Genomic DNA, 20,551 nt, shown 5'->3' with positions numbered 1-20,551 from the left:
ACCAATGGTCGATGACCATTCTCTTCAGCCGGTGGTGTTCCCACTTGGTCGGTGATGCTCCCCAGTGTTCAGAGAAGTATCCTTGGGACTTGTACAAATTTTCAAAGGAGCAGGGCAGTGTAAACAGAGGCAACAATGGCATGGTACGGGTTTCCGGGTGAGACGAGTCAAGCATGCATCATTCGCGCATTCCGAGGCAAGGCTGTGGCAGTCTCTTTAGCTTCACATTTAAATTATTTTTGTGATTAATTTGTTAATTACTTAAGAGGGTCTGTAATAATTAATTAGCTAGGATAGTTGATTCATTATTCGGACTATATTATTCTTTTGGACCCTCCGAGCGAGGGCAATTGTGTAATAAGTGTGTGTGAGTATGTGTATGTCTTCCAACCCCACTTCTTTCTTCCCTTTTATTTACCAGCTTTCGATGGTTAGTATTAGGACATATTTAAATTAGCATACTTTATGTTATGCATGCGTGCATTCATACATTTGTCTTGCATGCATCAAGCTCGGCGCATCATACTAACTGCATTTGTGTTTCAATTCCAAATTGAATACGTGTTAGTTGTAGCATTTCGCATGTCATTTTAGAATACCCGAGCCTATTGTATTCGCATTCTTGCATGTGTTGCATTAGGCATTTCTGTATAGTTAAGATCATGCATGGATTTCTAACATAGCTTTTGTTTTGGCTTGGAGTACTCGGTAAGCTTTTATGCTTTAGCATCCTTGCATGCGTGTGAGTGTTGCCATGACAGCATGATTACCATGAGGCTATTTGCTTATGTGATATAACTGCTTGAATACCTGTGGATAGAGGTTGAATTACCTGATTTGGAATAATGCATTAAAATCGTGAGTTTTAAGCCCACTTGATAGTGGCAAAAACCATCTTTTCTAAAGCCCACTTGAGGGTGGCAAAACCTGTATTTTAGCCCACTTACGAATAGCAAACTGCTTTAAAAAAAACAAACATGAAATGTTTTGTTCTAACTCAGGCGATTCAGTCTATACTTGTATGATGTGCGCATCACATAGTAAATCTAGGATAATAACCGGAATAAGAACGCATAATGTTTTCAAAACAAGATATCATGGTTAGTAGAGGCCGATCTTCGGATCGGGCGAGAGGGGGTGCTCATAGCTGACCTTCCCCAATCGTATCCAAGTTCCCGAGCCGAGGCATCTCTGGTGATGACGGGCACGTGGCCTTAGGCAAACGAGTCAGGGTTTCCTAAATTCTCCCAAAATAAAATATTTAGGTGGCGACTCTGTATCTGGCAAAGCAGTCCATGTTTTGCACTTCTTTACAAAAATCTGTTTTTCAAAACGATTTGCCAGATTTGAACTCTTTGGTTCAGATTAAGAACCGTGACAATTAGAGTCCGAACTGTAGTGAGCCCAAAACGAACAGAACGGGACTCATCCTCCAGGGGCGTTCGGGGACGTCTACAGTAGTCATTTCCATGATTCTTCAATTTTGAACAATTCATCTTCATATGTCTAGGATTTTTGTACTCATAGCAAATAATAGGCCCTTTCTTGTTATCTTTGTTGCACTCTTTCTTGAAATGTCTTCTTCATCCATAATTGTTTTTCTTGAAGTGCTTTTTGAGATTTCTACTAAACATGGCATAGTTTTCATCCTCACTGGAGTTTTCATATTCTTCTTCATTTGATGAGGCTTTGAATGCAATTCCACTTTTCTTTTTGTTTTCAACATCCTCATGTCCTTTCATGGTGATCTCATGAATCATAAGGGAACCCATAAGCTCATCCAATCCAAGTGTGGAGAGATTTTTGGCTTCTATAATAGTCATTACATTTGCTTCCCAATTCTTTTGTAAACACCTAAGAATTTTTCTGACCAACTCACTGTTAGTATAAGTTTTGCCAAGAGATTTCAAAGAGTTTACAATTTCAGTAAATCTAGTAAACATACTTGAAATAGATTCATCAGAGTTCATTTTAAACAATTCATAACTATGAACAAGTATATCAATACGAGATTCCTTCACTTAGTTTGTACCTTCATACGTTACCTCAAGTTTGTCCCAAATTTCTTTTGCCAAATCACAACTTAAAATTTTATTATACTCCTTAGAGTCTAATCTACAAACAAGGGTGAGTTTGGCTTTAGCATTGGCTTGCAATAATTTATGATCTCTCCCATCACATTTCATCTTTAGTTTTAGGTACACTAATAATGTCTACTAATTTGGTAGGAATTTTTGGACCTTTGGTGACAATAAACCACATGGTATAATCAGTGGCTTGTAGGTATAGAGTCATCTTATCCTTCCAATGACTATAGTTGTTTCCGTCAAACAATGGTGGCCTATTTGTGGCTTGTCCTTCAGCTAAAGTTGCCATGGATCATAACTCTCAAATGGTTAAATCTAAAACAAGAGTCTAGGCTCTAATACCAATTGCTACCCAAAAGACAATCTAAAAGGGGGGTGAATTAGGTTTTTACAAATAAAAATAATAATACCCTAATAAAAATTATGACTAGCGCAATAGATAAATATAGTTAATAAAATAAAAATAATTAAAACAAGTGTTCTAACAACTATGGCAAATAATGATTTTAGTACAGTAAAAATATAAAATATAGCTATGGCAATTTAAATAAAATAAAGAGATTAGTGAGGGAGAGACAAACAAATTTATCGTGATTCAGTTTCAATTTGGCTTACGTCCACTCTTCAAGTTTCACTTGAGATTTTCCACTATAGTCTAGCTTCACAGGGTGTTAGCAACCTTTTCACAGAAGGAGCAATCCTCCACAGATTTTACATAGACTTTCTAAGTCAAGAACACTGAGTGTACTATACTCTTACAAAGTTGAAAAGAATGTGTTTTTACTTTCACAGAAAGCTACAAGAATTATCTCTCAAAGATAGATATAAAAATAAAGCTCTGGTTTTTCTGTAAACCTCACACAGGAAAGATGGGCTTAGAGCTATACGTCTCAGTGTATAATTTCTGAAAGAGGATGTAAACAAAAATTGAAGAACACTTTTTAGAGAATTTTTCAGAGAATAGATGTGAGTGATTATAGATCAAAGAATATTTTCTGATTTTTTTTTTTTTTTTGTAACTTATTTACATTAGAGGCTTTGGTATATATAATGAAACTTATAACCGTTTATAACCGTTGTATTCATTTGAATATCTTCCACTCCATCATTACTAATTTGAATATCTTCCACTCCATCATTACAAAATTGAATATCTTCCATTTGAACCTTTTGAACTGCTGCTGTGCTGGGCTATTTGAACCTCTGTTTTTGGGTTGTTTGAACCTTTGGTTTAGGCATTATTTTCAGGTTGAAATGAACTCCTGATTTAAGCAAATATTAAATACATTCAAACAATATTTAGGATAAAAGTTTAGATGAAAAATAATGGGACAAAATACATTTTGATTCTATTTTTCTCTTTTAAATAAATTAAAACATAATTTAAATAAATCATCAAAATAAATTTTGGATTCTATTTTTCTCTTTCAAATAAATTAAAACATAATTAAATAAATCATCAAAATAAATAAGTCTAACAATCTCCCCCTTTTTGATGATGGCACACAATGATGTTTTGATTTGATTTGAGAGTAAGAAAAGTTCCCCCTAAAGTCATACTTCCTGAATTCATTTCTAAATGCATAGGTTAGCACATGTGTAATAAATAAGCTTTAATTAGAGACATGATATGAGACTAAGATATCAAACTATAAATACATAATCATCAGATTAGTTTTCAAATAATACCATAATTTGAAAATAATACCATAATACATACCATCATAACAAAATAATACCATAATACATAACATCATATAATTTCTCCCCCTGTGACATTATTAAAAGGAAATCATGGGTTAGAATCTGGAGAAGGATGAGGAAAATGATAGTGATAAATGGCATCAATACAATTCAAAACATATATATATGATTCACGCGCCTCTCTCTTTTCCGTCGAAAAGTGCGTTGAACACGGATCCTCGCTTTTGCGTCAGCCGACCGACAAAAGCGAGACGGGTCAATCAACGGTCTCGACTCTCTCTCCCTCTTGTCTTCTTCTCCTCTGTTTTCTTCTTAATCACTTTCTTCTCCTTCTTCTTTCTCGTTTGCTTCCAGCTCTCTCTTCTTCTACGTGAGAGAGATAAAACAGAGAGACTGAGCAGAGCAGAAAGGCTACCAAAAATGACCCTCTTGTCGATTACATCTCTCTCTTCGACTTCATCGCCTCGTCCTGTCCCCTTACTCTCTTTTTGGACCTAAATGATCCCGTAAGCGTTGCTGGGCCGAGTTCCCCGGCTCCTACTCTTCCCAACCTTCCTATGATGTTGATTGGGCAAATAATGGTAGCTTAATCAGACATTAAAGCCAATCATTTCACACTGACGTCCTGTATGGAGACAGTGACCGTAGTCACAAAATTGGCTCACCAACTGCAAAACATGACGAGTGAGCTCCACTAGGTCAACGCCCAACTCTCGCTGCTCCAGCGCATGTACAAGGATGCGTGAGCAGAGATTTGCGTACTGAAGGCCGAAAATAAAGAGCTTAAACGGAAGACCACCTCCATGGCCCGATTTGGAGCAACGTCGCTCTTAGCTTTTGATAGTCGGCAGGGAGTACTCGCTCTTGACGAAAGCAAGAGGGCAGGGACGTCAAGCGTCGCCCAAGGTGATAAAAAGAAAAAGAGTGCGGTGGAAGAGGCGAGTGAGTGAGGTCGGCTAATGGCTAGAAAAATGAAGGGAATTTTTTGTTTTTTTTATTATTATGTAAATATGTATATTTTGAGTTGTGTTTGTTTTTATGTTTAATGTAATCACTTGAAGATGATGGAGTGGAAGATATTCAAATGAATACAACGGCTATAAACGACTATAAGTTTCATTATATATACTAAAGCCTCTAATGTAAACAAGTTACAAAAAAAAAATCAGAAAATATTCTTTGATTTATAATCACTCATATCTATTCTCTGAAAAATTCTCTGAGAAATGTTCTTCAATTTTTGTTTACATCCTCTTTCAGAAATTATACACTAAGACGTATAGCTTTAAACCCATCTTTCCTGTGTGAGGTTTGTAGAAAAATCAGAGCTTCATTTTTATATCTATCTTTGAGAGATAATTCTTGTAGCTTTCTGTGAAAGCAAAAACATATTTTTTTCAATCTTGTAACAGTGTAGTACACTCAGTGTTCTTGACTTAGAAAGTCTGTGTAAAATCTGTGGAGGATTGCTCCATCTATAAAAAGGTTGCTAGCACCCTCTGAAGCTAGAGTATAATGAAAAATCTCAAGTGAAGCTTGAGAAGTAGATGTAGGCCGAGTTGAAGCTGAACCACTATAAATTTGCTTGCCTCTCTCTCCCTTATCTCTTTATTTTATTTAAATTGCCATAACTATATTTTACATTTTTACTGTGCTAAAATCATTAACTGACATAGTTGTTAGAACACTTGTTTTAATTATTTTTATTTCATTAACTATATTTATCTATTGTGCTATCATAATTTTTATTAGGGTATTATTATTTTTATTTGTAAAAACCTAATTCACCCCCCCCCCTTTTAGGATGTCTTTTGGGTGACAGGAATCATTCATTACAAGAAAAAACACTTTTGGCGACCACCTATTTTTTTTTGGTCACAAATAGTCCACTTTCTGCGACTAAAATTTAACTTTTGGCGACCACAAGTTTTTGGTCGTAGAAAATCACCTTTTGGCGATCAAAAAAAAAGTTGGTACCGGAAAGTATACCTATTGGCAACCAAAGACTTTTTTGGTCGCGGAAGATTACCCTTTGGCAACAAAAAAAAAAAGTTGGTCGCGAAAAGTATACTATTGGCGACGAAAGGCTTTTTTGGTTGCGGAATATCACCTTTTGGCGACCAAAAAAACAAGTTGGTCGCGAAAAGTATACTATTGGCGACGAAAGGCTTTTTTGGTCGCGGAAGATCACCTTTTGGCGACCGAAAAAAAAAGTTGGTCACGGAAAGTACACTATCGGTGACCAAAGGCTTTTTTGGTCGCGGAAGATCACCCTTTCGCGACCAAAAAATAAAGTTGGTCGCGGAAAGTATACTATTGGCGACCAAAGGCTTTTTTGGTCGTGGAAGATTACCCTTTAGCGACCACAAAAAAAAGTTGGTCGCGGAAAGTTATGGCGGGATAAATTTAAAAAAAAAAGGATACTGCTGTAATTACATGCTATTTTTCTGTTTAGGCATTAAAAGTTTTATAAAATAATATATAACCCAATATTTATGGGTTATATATTTTTTTGCCGAATATGGACAAGAAGCATGTTATTGGCAGAGTAGATTGAGTGCATGGTGAGTCTTTGGTTAGGAGTTCAAGTCCCAGGCAGCACAAAAGAATTATTTTTTTTTGGTCAAGGCACTGACTTTTGGCAACCAACTTATCTTTGGTCGCTAAAAGTTTACTTTTGGGTAATATGAATTGGACTTTCCGCGACCAAAAAAGTTGGTCGCCAATGGTCACTTTTTTTGGTCGTTAAAAGTTCCATTTAGGATAATATGAATTGGACTTTTCGCGACCAAAAAAGTTAGTCGCGAATGGTCACTTTTAGTGACCAAAGATTTTTTTGGTCGCAGAAAACTATCTGTGACGAGGTTTTAGGGATCAACTCGCGACCAACATATTTTGGTCGCAAAAAGGTTTTAGCGACCAAATATGGTACTTTTCGCGACCAAAATGTTGGTCACGAAAAGTGTTTTTTCTTGTAGTGATTGTTGAATAAAGAAACTAGTGCTCTCTCTACCTATAAAAGGACATTCAGACTACCCATCAAATGATTTTGAATTCAATGTATTCTAAAGAGGGTTAAGAGAGAGAAATATTTTTCCACTAATATTGATATTAAGTTTATGTTCAATCAATTATGGATCACTCGAAGGTTTCGCATAACTGATTCGGGCATGTTATCTATTTTTCGCATTATGTTATTATTTGTGAAAATCATGATAGTTCACGATTTTAGGGACCAAAGGTTTTTTTGGTCGCAGAAAACTATCTGTGACGAGGCTTTAGGGACCAACTCGCGACCAACATATTTTGGTCGCAAAAAGGTTTTAGCGACCAAATATGGTACTTTTTGCGACCAAAATGTTGGTCACGAAAAGTGTTTTTTCTTGTAGTGATTGTTGAATAAAGAAACTGGTGCTCTCTCTACCTATAAAAGGACATTCAGACTACCCATCAAATGATTTTGAATTCAATGTATTCTAAAGAGGGTTAAGAGAGAGAAATATTTTTCCACTAATATTGATATTAAGTTTATGTTCAATCAATTATGGATCACTCGAAGGTTTCGCATAACTGATTCGGGCATGCTATCTATTTTTCGCATTATGTTATTATTTGTGAAAATCATGATAGTTCACGATTTTAGATTATGAACGTTGTTATATACATAACACCATAAAATTATTTACACCGCTGCCACCTGGCCTTCCTGAACCGCCACGAAACCCTCCACCTTTCCTTGCACCTCCTTCATATCCTCCCCCTGGTCCTCCACCTCCGCCACCACTGTCACCAGTCCCACCCCCGCCACCATATCCTCCACCATTTGGTCCACCACCAACACTGTAGCCTTGACCGCCATAACTTCCTTCACTGTTGCCAAAAATAAGTCTGGTTCCTTCACTATTTCCACCATACCCGCCAACACCATTGCTTCCACCACCTCCACCGCAACATCCACTGCTAGGCCACCCTCCACTACCGTAGCCTTCATCACCTCCACTGCTATACCCAACAGCATACTCATCTGCAATTAGAGGTGTGTATGGGTTGAGTCGGCTCGATTTTATCATAGAATTGTCACTCGAACCGACCTACTCCGGATAGAGAAATGTTCATTTGATCTCGATCGAGGTAATGATCAAAATTGTGCACATCGAGTATTTGGTTTGACGGGGGGTTTTCAATCAAGTGATTTTCGTTCACCATTTCAGTTTTATGGCTTCTATTCCTCTCGCCTACAAAACCAATACCGAACAAATATACACAAAACAAAATCACAGCACATACTATACAAATCAGTCTCTCTTACATACACACTAAGCATGATAAAAGACAATGGACAAAATTGAAAATAGAGAGGAAATACTTACCTTTCTACCATGGCACAATGCCACCATCGTCCTTACCTGCTGTGCATCTCTTCAATCGTAGTTGTTTTGAGAGAAGGGTTTTAGATTCGATAGATTTATAAGTTGAAGATGAGGATTTTAGTGTTTAATCAGGTAAATCGAAGAGAGATGGAAAGAAAGAAAGAAACGAAACGAAACGAAACGAAACGAAAAGATGTGTGTGTGTGAGAGAGAGAGAGAGAGAGAGAGAGAGAGAGCAAGTGAGAGAGAGAGAGACGAGAGTTGAGGGAGAGGATGAAGACAAAAGAAACTTGAGGGGAGAGAGAGAGAGAGAGAGCCTTTGTTTGAGAAGCGAGAGGGGGACATCAGCCGGTGAGAGAGAGAGAGAGAGAAAGAGATGAAATAATTAATGTTTTACGGTCTTTAGGAGAGAGAGAGATAGAGTGGTGTTTTAAAAAGTTAGTAAAAAGTTAATTTTTTTTTACTTTTTTAGTCTATTGTCTTTTTATGGATAAAAATTGTGAGAAGTAACATGACTTAAAATGAATAAAAAATTAAAAATTAACCTTTTTTTTTTTTTTTTCCTCAAAATGGGCTAGGTGAGATGTCAATGTCTCTGCACTTGGAAGAAGTGTAATTTAAAATATTTATATTTTGAGTGGTGGGGGCTGAGTTTAGATAAAGTGGTAGTTTAGCCGTTTAAGTTATCAATGTTCTGACATTATAATAATGAAAGTGTATATATACATTTGTATATAATTCGGTCAGTCAGGTATAATTTTTTATTTTTATTTTTATTTTTTTTACGTCTCATCACCGATCAAAAAAATAGATGAAAATTTTCAAAGAAAACCGTAGCTGACCGTTGAAGTGGTCGAAACTGTCCGTAGTAATAACGGGTCGGGCAGGTCTGCGGGTAATTTGGATTTTTGCACACCCAAACTTGCAATGGTGTCCTGCCCTTGTTGCATAACAACATATGACTAATAACCTCAAAAACAAAAGAGAACAACACTAAGAACTTTGTTAGAAGCCATGACAAGAATGCTTTTTTGATCTCATCACAACCATATAAGTTCGGGGATGCTGCTGCTGCACGGGGTGTGCAGCAGCATCTGTTGTGCGCGGAAATGGGCTTATTTTGAGGCTTATTTTGATAATTTAAATCGTTCACATTTTAGAATATATCAAATAAAATATGTTTGTAAAAAATCAAGTTAATTGGATATCGTTTACCTATTCATCCACTCACATTTGTATTCATTTTAATACTTTTAATCACAATTATTATTTATTTTTGTAGATAGAAATGTCAGTGAATAAATAGGTAAATGATATCTGATTAACTTGATTTTTTATAGGCATGTTCTACTTGGTGTATTTTAAAATGTGAACGATTCGAATTATCAAAATGAGTCTCAAAATGAGCCTATTTCCGCGCACAGCAGCAGCATCCCCAAATTGGACATGTGACAGAAGTGGGCTATATATAGGAGTCGGAGGTTGGGTGATGTTATCATTTAATAAATAAATAAAGAATTTCGAGCAATCACATACCCTTTTATTAAGTTTGAATCAAAAAAAAAGAACATACACTTTTATTAAGTAGTTAGCATATAATCCCGACTTAATGTGTGTTGCAGGGATTGTTCATTTTGAAGGGATTATCCATTAATTGGATCAAAGAATTTAGTTGAAGGGATTGTTCATTTTGTAAGCTTATTAAGTAGATTATTCATATAAAAAATATTTTTTTTGTTTATTTTTTTTAAACAAATATATTGCAATCATACAATTGTTTATATTCGATTAATTTAATTTTTTTTTACATAAATAATCTATTTAATAATTTTTAGAAACAATTTAAATTACTGAAATGGATCATGCGTGCCCATCCCTTGAACTAGACCTATCACTATTTGATAGATATCTCATTAATGCAAAACCTTTCACATTATGTGCCAACTTACTAGATTGCCTAATTAATGGAAGTTTCTTGTTAATGAGTGACTTCAGATTGAGTAATAATTGAAGAATATTTGAAAAATTAAATGCATTTTCCCTTTTGTATTTTTTGGTGTTTATCTTACATGTCTTTATGGCTAGTATTTAAAAAAGTTGGTTTATTATTTTCTGTTGTGATTCTTAAATTAAAATTGAATTTTAAAAGGAAAATGCGTGAGAGCTCGAATGTGTAGAGCTCGAATGGCTCGAAAATATTATCTTACCAGTAAGAGAATCAAAAAACACCCTAAAACGACGTCGTTTTGGGATTTCGAGCCATTTGATTTTCGAGCTACGTAGCAGTGCCGATTTTAAAATTCTAACACTGAGGCCTCTTTAACAGTTGATATTATATAATATTCCCTTTTAGGGAATTTTTATTGATAAGTCCAATTTAGAAGTGTTTTAACTCAAGAAGTCCATGAAGGAATTTTTTAACCCATTTAGTCCCATGTATGTATAGTTTTATTCCATAAAGTCCATTTTCTTGATTTACACTATTTTCTTGGACACTTATACCCTTATATTTAATTTTGATACCCTTATAAATATTTTTTCAACGATTATCAATTTAATGATGTGAACATTCATATTTTAAAATACACATTTGTAGGAATGTAAATTGGCCCGTGGGTGGCCCGAAACTCGCCCGAGAGCCAGGGCGGGCCCGGCCCGTTGACAATGTGAATATTCACATTGACATGTTAAAATTCACATTAATAGGAGTGTAAAATTGGCCCCCGTCCCGTGGCGGCGCGAAACCCGCCCGTAGCCCATGGGCGGCCTGGGGCGGGCCCGGTTTGACCCGTTGACAATGTGAATATTCACATTGACATGTTAACATTCACATTGATAAAAGTATAAAATTGGGTCGCGGCCCATGGGCAACCAAAAGCCTGCCCGTAGCCCGGGGCCGGCCCGGCCCGGCCCGTTGACAATGTGAATATTCACATTGACATGTTAACATTCACATTGATAGGAGTGTAAAATTAGCCCGCGCCTCGTAGCTGCCCGAAACCCGCCCACGGCCCGTGGGCGGACCTGGCCCGGCCTGTTGACAATGTGTATGTTCACATTGACATGTTAACATTCACATTGATAAGAGTATAAAATTAGACAGCAGCCCCGGGCGGGCCCGACTCGGCCCAGCCCGGCCCGTTGACAATGTGAATATTCACATTGACATGTTAACATTCACATTAATAGGAGTGTAAAATTGGCCCATGTCCCGTGGCGGCGCGAAACCCGCCCGCGGCCCATGAGCGGCCCGGGGCGGGTCTGGTCCGGCCCGTTGACAATGTGAATATTCACATTGACATGTCAACATTCACATTGATAAGAGTATAAAATTGGCCCGCGGTCCATGGACGACCAAAAGCCCGCCCGCGGCCCGAGGCGGGCCCGCCCCGGCCCGTTGACAATGTGAATATTCACATTGACATGTTAACATTCACATTGATAAGAGTATAAATTTGGCCCGCAGCCCGTGGGCTGCCCGAAGCCCGACCGCAGCCCGAGGCGGGCTTGGCCCGACCCGTGACAATGTGAATATTCATATTGACATGTTAACATACACATTGATAGGAGTGTAAAATTAGCCCGCGCCCCGTGGCTGCCCGAAACCCGTCCACGGCCCATGGGTGGCCCGGAGCGGGCCTGGCCCAGCCTGTTGACAATGTGAATATTCACATTGACATGTTAACATTCAAATTGATAAGAGTATACAATTGGCCCATGACCCGTGGGCAGCCCGAAGCCCGACCTCGGGCTAGGGCGGGCTTGGTCCGCTGGCAATGTGAATATTCACATTGACATGTTAACATTCACATTGATAAGAGTGTAAAATTGGCCCATAGCCCGTGGGCGGCCCGAAGCCCGATCGCAACCCGAGACGGGCTTGGTCCGACCCGTGACAATGTGAATATTCACATTGACATGTTAACATTAACATTGATAGGAGTGTAAAACTTGCCCGCTGCCCGAAGTTCGCCCGCGGCCCGAGGTAGGCTCGAACCCAAACCCGGGCCACCCTGAGCCGTCCATGGGACGCGAGTCAATTTTGCACTCTTATCAATGTGAATGTTAACATGTCAATGTGAATATTCACATTGTCAACTGGCCGGACCGGGCCCGCCTCGGGCCGCCCACGGGCCGTGGGCGTGTTTCGGGCAGCTACGGGGCACGGGCTAATGTTACACTCTTATCAATGTGAATATTCACGTTGCCAACGGGTCGGGCCCTCGTCGGCCCGGGGCCGGGCTTCGGGCTGCCCACGGGTCACGGACTAATTTTACACTCTTATCAATGTTAATGTTAATATGTCAATGTGAATATTCACATTGTCAACGAGCCGAGCCGGGCCCGCCCACGGGCCACGGGCCAAATTTACACTCCTATCAATGTGAATGTTAATATGTCAATGTGAATATTCACATTGTCAACGGGTCGGACCGGGCTCTCCCCGGGCCGCCCATGGGACGCGAGTCAATTTTACACTCTTATCAATGTGAATGTTAATATGTCAATGTGAATATTCACATTGTCAACGGGCCGGGTCGGCCCGCCCCGGGTCACCCACGGGCTGTGGGCTAGTTTCGGGCAGCCACGGGGCGCGGGCTATTTTTATACTCTTATCATTGTGAATGTTAACATGTCAATGTGAATATTTGCATTATCAACGGGTCGGGCCGGGCCCGCCCAGGGCAGCCCACGAGCCGCAAGCGGGTTTCGGGCCGGCCACAAGCCGCAAGCTAATTTTACACTCCTATCAATGTGAATGTTAACATGTCAATGTGAATATTTACATTGTCAACGGGCCGGACCAGGCCCGCCCCGACCCGGGCCCGAGCCCAGGCTTCGGGCTGCCCACGGGTCATGGGCCAATTTTACACTCTTGTCAATGTTAATGTTAATGTTAATATGTCAATGTGAATATTCATATTGTGAACGGGCCGGCCCAGGCCCGCCCTGGGCGACGGGCTGGTTTCGGGCCGCCCATGGGCCGTAGGCCAATTTTACACTCCTATCAATGTGAATGTTAACTTGTAAATGTGAATATTCATATTATCAACGGGCCGGGTCGGGCCTATTTTTTTGGCTTGTGGGCCGACCCGGCCCGACTTGAATTTTTCCGGGCACCCACAAGGATCGACATGAGCCGGGCCCCTACACATTGATGATATAAACATTTATATTGACGGTGTGAACGTTCATATTAAGGGTATTTTGGTAATTATATCACCCATAGGACCTATTGAAACATAAGAAAATAATGTGAACTAAATAGAACATAAGTAGATGAAAAGGTATTTTGGTCTTCTTATCTCAAATTTTGGACCTAATGGAATAGGCAAAAAGAATATGGATTGGATGGAATAAAGCTCTTAGAAAATGAATTTATCAAAAAAACTCCCAAACAGTATTGTGTGGATGAAAATATGTTAGCATTCGTAAGAAAATAATATTCAATAATTCTATTAATTGGTACTTTTAAATCTTCTAAGATAAGGAAGAAGATAATATATATATATATATATATATTTGAAAAGTTTTTAAACAAAATCCGAAATCCTTAATTTTAGAGACTCCTCCGTAGGAATTGCCTCGAAAACGTTTTTAGATTCTTTTAATTATCTATACATGTAATGCTCCGTTGTTCCCGTTGAAAACATTTTTTCGTAAAAATAAATTTTCTTATATTTTGGTGACATTCTTAAAATTAATATACTAATAATTATATAAGTGGTGATATTTTCTACTAAAGCATATAGAGCATGAGGATATGTTTTTGATTTTATAAAAATAAGATAAGAACAAAGTATGTAAATAAGATTTTAGGAGTAGCAAATAGCAATTCAAAATCACACATTATCTTTGCCTTCGTTTGGAATAAGTTAAAATGAATTTTTTTGGGCTAAAATAGTCGACAAAATAGATTTTTTAACTCAATAAAACAAAATGCCACATTCAAACAATAATCATTTTTATTTTTTCTCTCACAAAAATAAAAAAAGTCAAAAAGTCTATTCTAAACGAGACTTTTTAACCTTAGGATAAAATAACCAAAAAATCAAAAAGCTAAAAAACTAACACACATTGCAAACGAACCCTTGTTAGGTTTAAATTGGGGACTTTGGTAAAAAAAATTCTTGAAATTGTTTTGATGGATTTTAGACAATCAATTATGCTTGAGCTATTTTTGTATACATACAATTGTAATTGCTCCATCGTAAGCCTATGTGCTAAATGAGATTTATAGTCAATCATGATTGATCAGAATCAAATATGAAATTACAAATTTCAAATTTAATGACTTGACAAAATAATTTTCCCTTGTCAAGGGGTTCAAAAGCGAAAATTTTATGACTTGTGATAATACCATAAATACATTCAAAATTTTAATTTCATTTATATTAAAAATATAGAGACTAAACACAAATATCTCACAAGATATGAGGCTTACATCATGTAAGACCCATATGTGTGACTCATCATTTATGACAATTTGTATCTCATTTTATATTTAGGATTGGTTTGGGGTGTTCTAAAAAAATATATTTTTTGTCTTTTTATGAAAAGATGTGCAGAAAAGTAAAGAGATGATGTGATATAAAAAAAAGATAAAAGATAAAAAGATAGATTATATAGTCTATGTCAAACCAGCTTTTAGTTCTATATATACTTCAATTTATTATTTTAATTTATATGAAATTATGTGAGTCCCACATAAATTGGTTGAAAGTCTCCGACAATGTGATCCAATACACAAAGAAAAATGCTTGAGATTCCCTTCTTTAAAAATTTACATAACCTTTTTAAATCTCAACCATTGATATATACGTTAGACTTACTATGAAATTCATACCATCAATAATTGAAATTCAAAAAAAATTATTTTAAAAAAAAGAGTACCAATCATTATTGAGACGATGCACTCCAGATTCCAGTACGCTGTCAATTGCACCAGTACACCCCACTGCCACTAGGGAGCTTTTGCCCTGTATCCCACATTTCAAGTTATATAAATACATCTCAAGCTAAAGCTTTTATTTATTTATTTATTTTTATTTTTATTATTATATCTAGCAAGATATCCTTGCATTACTTCAGATGGGTTTGTTATGTTGCTCCTTCTGCCTCAATATACCAAACATGAATAGTTGTTAATTTGTTATTTTTTAGAAATTTTATTTTGCCATTCCCTAGAAAAGTATATATTGGTCATGTTTGATTTACAAGACTATTAGTAAGGTATTAATAATTCTATTAGATTAGTGTGATATTCACTATCCCACTCATACCCCATTACTAATAATCCTACAAATTTGTTAGATTAATTATCCATTAGATTAATAATCCGAAACCAAAATGTCAAAACAAACATAAGATAATTGGGCCGACGGATTAATAATCTCAATCACATGTTTTAATCCTTCCAATCAACCATACCCATCATGTACTTTCACAATAAGTTGTCGAATTTTAAAAATGAATCTAAAGTATCGATCAAGTCATATAAGTAATAATAATTACCACTTTATAGTATAATAAAAAATCACTTTGGTAAGTTACTCTGCTATATATGAATAAACTCATTCTTACATTTAAAAATTAAAAATTAGCACTTGCGAAGCCGTTAAAAATGTGATCATATGATTAAGTATACATTGAGATTGGGACAGATGAATTTAGGTGTAGAAGATTTTGCCAAAGTTAGTGACATCAACCTATGAGTTTCCCAGAATTTAATGCATGTCCACAAATATAGGAGCCAAACCCATTGGTTAATTTAGGATTATCATGGGACTTTTGTGGATGAAATTGCACCATGTCTTAAATTTAGGAAGTCATAAAAGAAGCAACACACTTTTTCATACAAATCTTGTAGGCATCCGTTTTTGGATTTCATAGAATATATATAACTTCATGACCTAAGCATCCTGTTGCCAAAATTAAACTTATTTTGCACCATTACAATAGTAATAAGTAAGGACATGTCCCCTTTGAGGAGAATGAGCCAATGAGGTATTCTCAAGGGATGTATCCACCATGACCACCACCTTCTCCACTCCCACTTCCTCCTCCATATCCGCTTCCATGTTCCCCTCCGGCACCATAACCACCTCCACCACCAGAGCCACCGCCACCGCCACCACCACCGCCAGATCCGCTTGCACCACCTCCTACACCCCCTCCTTCTCCTCCACCACTACCGTATCCACTACCTCCTGCTCCTCCTGCATATCCTGCTCCACCACCACCACCACTACCACCACCCCCACCACCACCTGCACCACGCTCTCCACCTGCACCATAGCCAGCACCGCTGCCACCTCCTTCACCATAACCACCTCCGTGGGCTCCACCTGCACCATACGCAGCACCACCTCCCCCTCCACCACCACTTCCTCCACCACCACCACCACCACCACTTCCATGTTCACCTCCAGCACCATAGCCAGCACCGGCTCCTTCACCACTTCCACTTCCACTTCCATATCCAGCACCGTGCTCTCCGACGACACCACCAGAGCCTCCTCCACCGCCACTGCCACCACCACCACCTCCACCAGCACCGTGTTCTCCACTAGCTCCAGCACCAGCACCAGCACCAGCACCAGCACCAGCACCGCTTCCACTACCACCTCCATAGGCAATAGTTTCATGTTCGCCTACAGCACTATAGCCACTGCCGCCTCCACCACCATGGCCTGAGCCATAGCCAACACCTCCTTGAAGGGTGAGGAGGGCTCTATTGGCAGAACATATACCCAACCCTAATAACACAAGGAAAATAACACTCATAATTTTGTGGGAAGCCATATTAATGTGTTTTAAACCCACAACCTTGACTCCCAAATGCATGAAATGGTGGCTATTTATAGGCATGTAAAGGGGGGTCCAAAGTGAGGGGAGTGGTTGAAGCACATGCAAAGAGAGAATTTTGGGGACTACAAACAATGTGATCCAGTGCACACACACTACACAAGTCATACACCTCTCAAGTATGCTTTCACTTACACTAGTATACCCACTATAGTGTGCTTTTGCTGTCGTCCACATTTCATGGTCATTTCCTACATATATATAAAATTTGAATTTATAATGAAAATCTTCTATTAGAAATATGAAATGGAGAGAATTAGAATTTAATACTGAGTAGTTTCAAAGTATTATATATAAATGTTGACGTGTTTTTTTTATTTTAATTAATGATATAATAAAAAAAAATTACGAATAGAATAATAGTGATAAGATATAAGTTATAACCGACCTAGTGCATTTTATGATTTGTCATTTTTGAGAGTATTGTATAGGCAATGCTTGATGGATATATTAGGCTCCTTCAATCCCTTTTCAAACTATTGATATCTTTGGAGACTAATTATATAAACCCTCCCCCCCCCCCCCCCCCCCCCGAAAAAAAAAATTACGTGTTCAAAATTTGAATATAAGATATAAATTTAAATTATATATGGTGTGAGTTACTTTCAAATGAATCTTATCTTCTCATTTTAAATTATGAATAATTTTCTAAAATATTTATTTTGAGTACATAGTATTTATTGTTTAAGTTAATTTGATGCTGATGTAATCTGATTTATTTATTTTCTGTTTTTGGGTTTTGATATTAGAGATAATTTTAATTGTCAATTGTAATATATATATATATATATATATATATATATATATATATATATGATAATTAGATATCCGGACCCGCTAATCTAGATCTGTTAATATATTTTCATAGATTAAGTGATCAATGAAGTATGCAGATTTGGCTCTTCAAATTCAGAGTGGAGAAAAGAATAAAATACCATAGTTGGAAGGTGATGTTTTCAGATATGTTATTTTCACAAACTCCTACAAAGGTTTCATTATTAATCTTTATGGATAAGAACTTGCGTAGATTTCAAAAATAAATTAACAGTAAACAAGAACTAAGTTGCTGATCAATGGCCCACTTACCACTATAGGCATGAAATTTAAAATGACTATATGGTGCCACATTTTTAATACTATCCTCATGGTAAATTAAATTTTGAAATAAAAAATTATATCTAATGTTCACTATGGTTGCTGATGAGATAGCGAAGGAAAATAAAAGTATGTGCACACGATTGCGCTATAAGTACTAATATATAAGTAGAAAAGTACACATAATTTGTATATATAATGATATAGTTGCATTGAGATTTATCTTCTTCCTTCTTTTTTTCTTTTTTATTTTATTTAAAGAAAGTTACCCAGATTTCCATAGTAGCCCCATATCCAAATCTGGGTCTCGTCTCTAAGCAGTTCATTATACAGATCTATTTAAATATTTTGGTAGCCAAAAGTGACATTTCTTGTAGTTCTAGAACTTGGAGTTTACATGTTTGAATATGTGAAATTAATTGGTCCTAAGTGGGGGGGGATAGAGCAGGAATTTGACTAGAGGGTCAAACTTGATATCATGCTATTGCTAGAGCAAAGCACAATTCTTCTTCTCACCTAAATTATTAGTGGGGGGACCTAACCATCTGGTTTTGCTTTGGCTAGTGGATCCTTCTTTAATCTCCACGTTTTGATAAGTTGATATTCTTTAAATTCAAATCACTTGTCTCCTCCCTTTTTCCTTTTTTGGTTACTTAAGTTTTATTGGTTTGTGAAATTATTTTTTATACATTTATATAATTTCATAAATTAATAAAATTTAAGAGGACAATAAAAGGGGTTCGAGATCCTCCACTGTTCTTTTTCTTGTGGCAATCATACAGTCCAAGTTTAAAATTGAAGCAAAACCACTTAATTTTAGCTTTTATTATCAAAGATGGCTCAAGTTTATAATTAAAGAAAAAAATATTATAAAAAAGTAGCTTTTATTTATTTATTTTAAATTCTTTTATTTGAATTTATAATTCAAAATCCAAACGCATAATTAATGGTTTAAACTTTTTTAAGTATGTAATGTACGGGAAATTCTATTTCTACACACTTAATTACCTTGTATATCTTTTTTCAGTACATACACTTATTAATTTGATTATTAATTAATCTTCTTAATTCACACACTAAAAATTATAATTACACCATTTACTCATGACCATTGTACACACCCCAGACATTTCTTTCCATACACTTGTTTGTTTGACCTTATGTCCACAAGTGTAGACCCACCCACATGAACACCTATTGAAGACTTTGGTCTACATTTAAACAGTTTTCCTCCATTGAAGACCTCCATTGAAGACCATATTCAACCTCCATTTCAAAATATTGTTGAAGGTAAGACATTCTTTCCATGGACATCTTATTCTTTCCACACAAGAAATGGAAAATTTATAAGAAAGCAAGCTTGATTTTACCAAACGTGGTCAATTGCTGGGTACCTGACTTCAAAAATGCTTTTGGAAAATTCAGAGATGGCTTCTCTTTTATTCTGGGAGGAAGACTATGCACTTCTAGAGATTTGTGTTTGTGCTCTTAGCAAATCCGGCCGCAAAAAATGCTCTCGAGGTGCAGCAAAGTCTCAATGCTTGTTTAAAATTCTTTTGTACAAACCCCACTGCATAAACACAGGGAAATAAAGTTTGTTGATAGCATTTTCTTAGCAGAAAATTTCACATAAAAATCATTTGTTTTTGTTACATTTTAGTGTAGAATGTTCATTGGTTTGTTGCCTGATCAATTACACAAGTTGATCGGTGCTGGAAGATTAAATAACTGTTTTTCGGAGAGCCAAAAAATAGTAATGTGGCTCCTTTTGATTATCTGTATGTACAAATATTACATAACTATACATTTACATTTTCTCTAAAATTTTGATGCAGCTTCTGCTCTTTTCTGATATGTTGCCCAGCAGAGCAGTTTATGTGGCCATATTATGTTTGCGGATAATTTTACATCATTTTATTCTTTCCATGGACATTTTATCTTTAAAAAGATGTGTACATATATTTTCATATAATATTATAGGTGTTGGTAGATGTCCATTATGGCTATTCTAATTTAGAATATAATTGTCATTAAAATAATATTTCATTAAGTACGTACACTAAGATAATTAAGTATATAGAAATAGAATTTCTCATAATGTACTCATATACCTCACATACTAAAGCCATGTGAGCTCAAAAATAAATAAGGGTAATGTTATACAAACATAATCATTGTATAAAAATTTTAAACAAAATGATGTGCTATTTTTAATCCGTTTATTTCAAGTTAAAACACCTATTATTCTATCTTATAATTCAAAACAACCACATCATTCTGTTAAATTATATGTATTAAAATTCAATTTGCAAACCATTTTCTAATAAAAATTATAGGTAGTTGAAAGGTTCCTATGCAATGAGCTGAGCTTAGCTAAGTTCCTCCAAGCCCCTTTTTTTTAGTTGGTTGTCTCCACTATAATTTAAA

The 20,551-nt window shown here is 36.6% G+C and overlaps 1 protein-coding gene across 1 annotated transcript; it reads right to left on the bottom strand.

Moving 5' to 3' along the window:
* Positions 1–15,993: 15,993 nt before the first annotated feature.
* On the bottom strand, positions 15,994–17,014 carry LOC114276876 (uncharacterized). The gene has a single exon (XM_028218714.2). The coding sequence runs from the start codon at positions 17,006–17,008 to the stop codon at positions 16,175–16,177; it is 834 nt and encodes a 277-aa protein (XP_028074515.2). The 5' UTR covers positions 17,009–17,014; the 3' UTR covers positions 15,994–16,174.
* Between the last annotated feature and the right edge of the window lie 3,537 nt (positions 17,015–20,551).

The sequence above is a fragment of the Camellia sinensis genome, chromosome 11 (genome assembly GCF_055761805.1).
Source record: "Camellia sinensis isolate YWXY chromosome 11, ASM5576180v1, whole genome shotgun sequence".
Taxonomy (NCBI): Eukaryota; Viridiplantae; Streptophyta; class Magnoliopsida; order Ericales; family Theaceae; genus Camellia; species Camellia sinensis.
This window is presented reverse-complemented; position numbering and strand designations above follow the sequence as displayed.

Bases quoted from the DNA above. Each gene is read 5' to 3' on its own strand.
- LOC114276876 (XM_028218714.2), bottom strand. From the start codon at position 17,008: ATGCATTTGGGAGTCAAGGTTGTGGGTTTAAAACACATTAATATGGCT.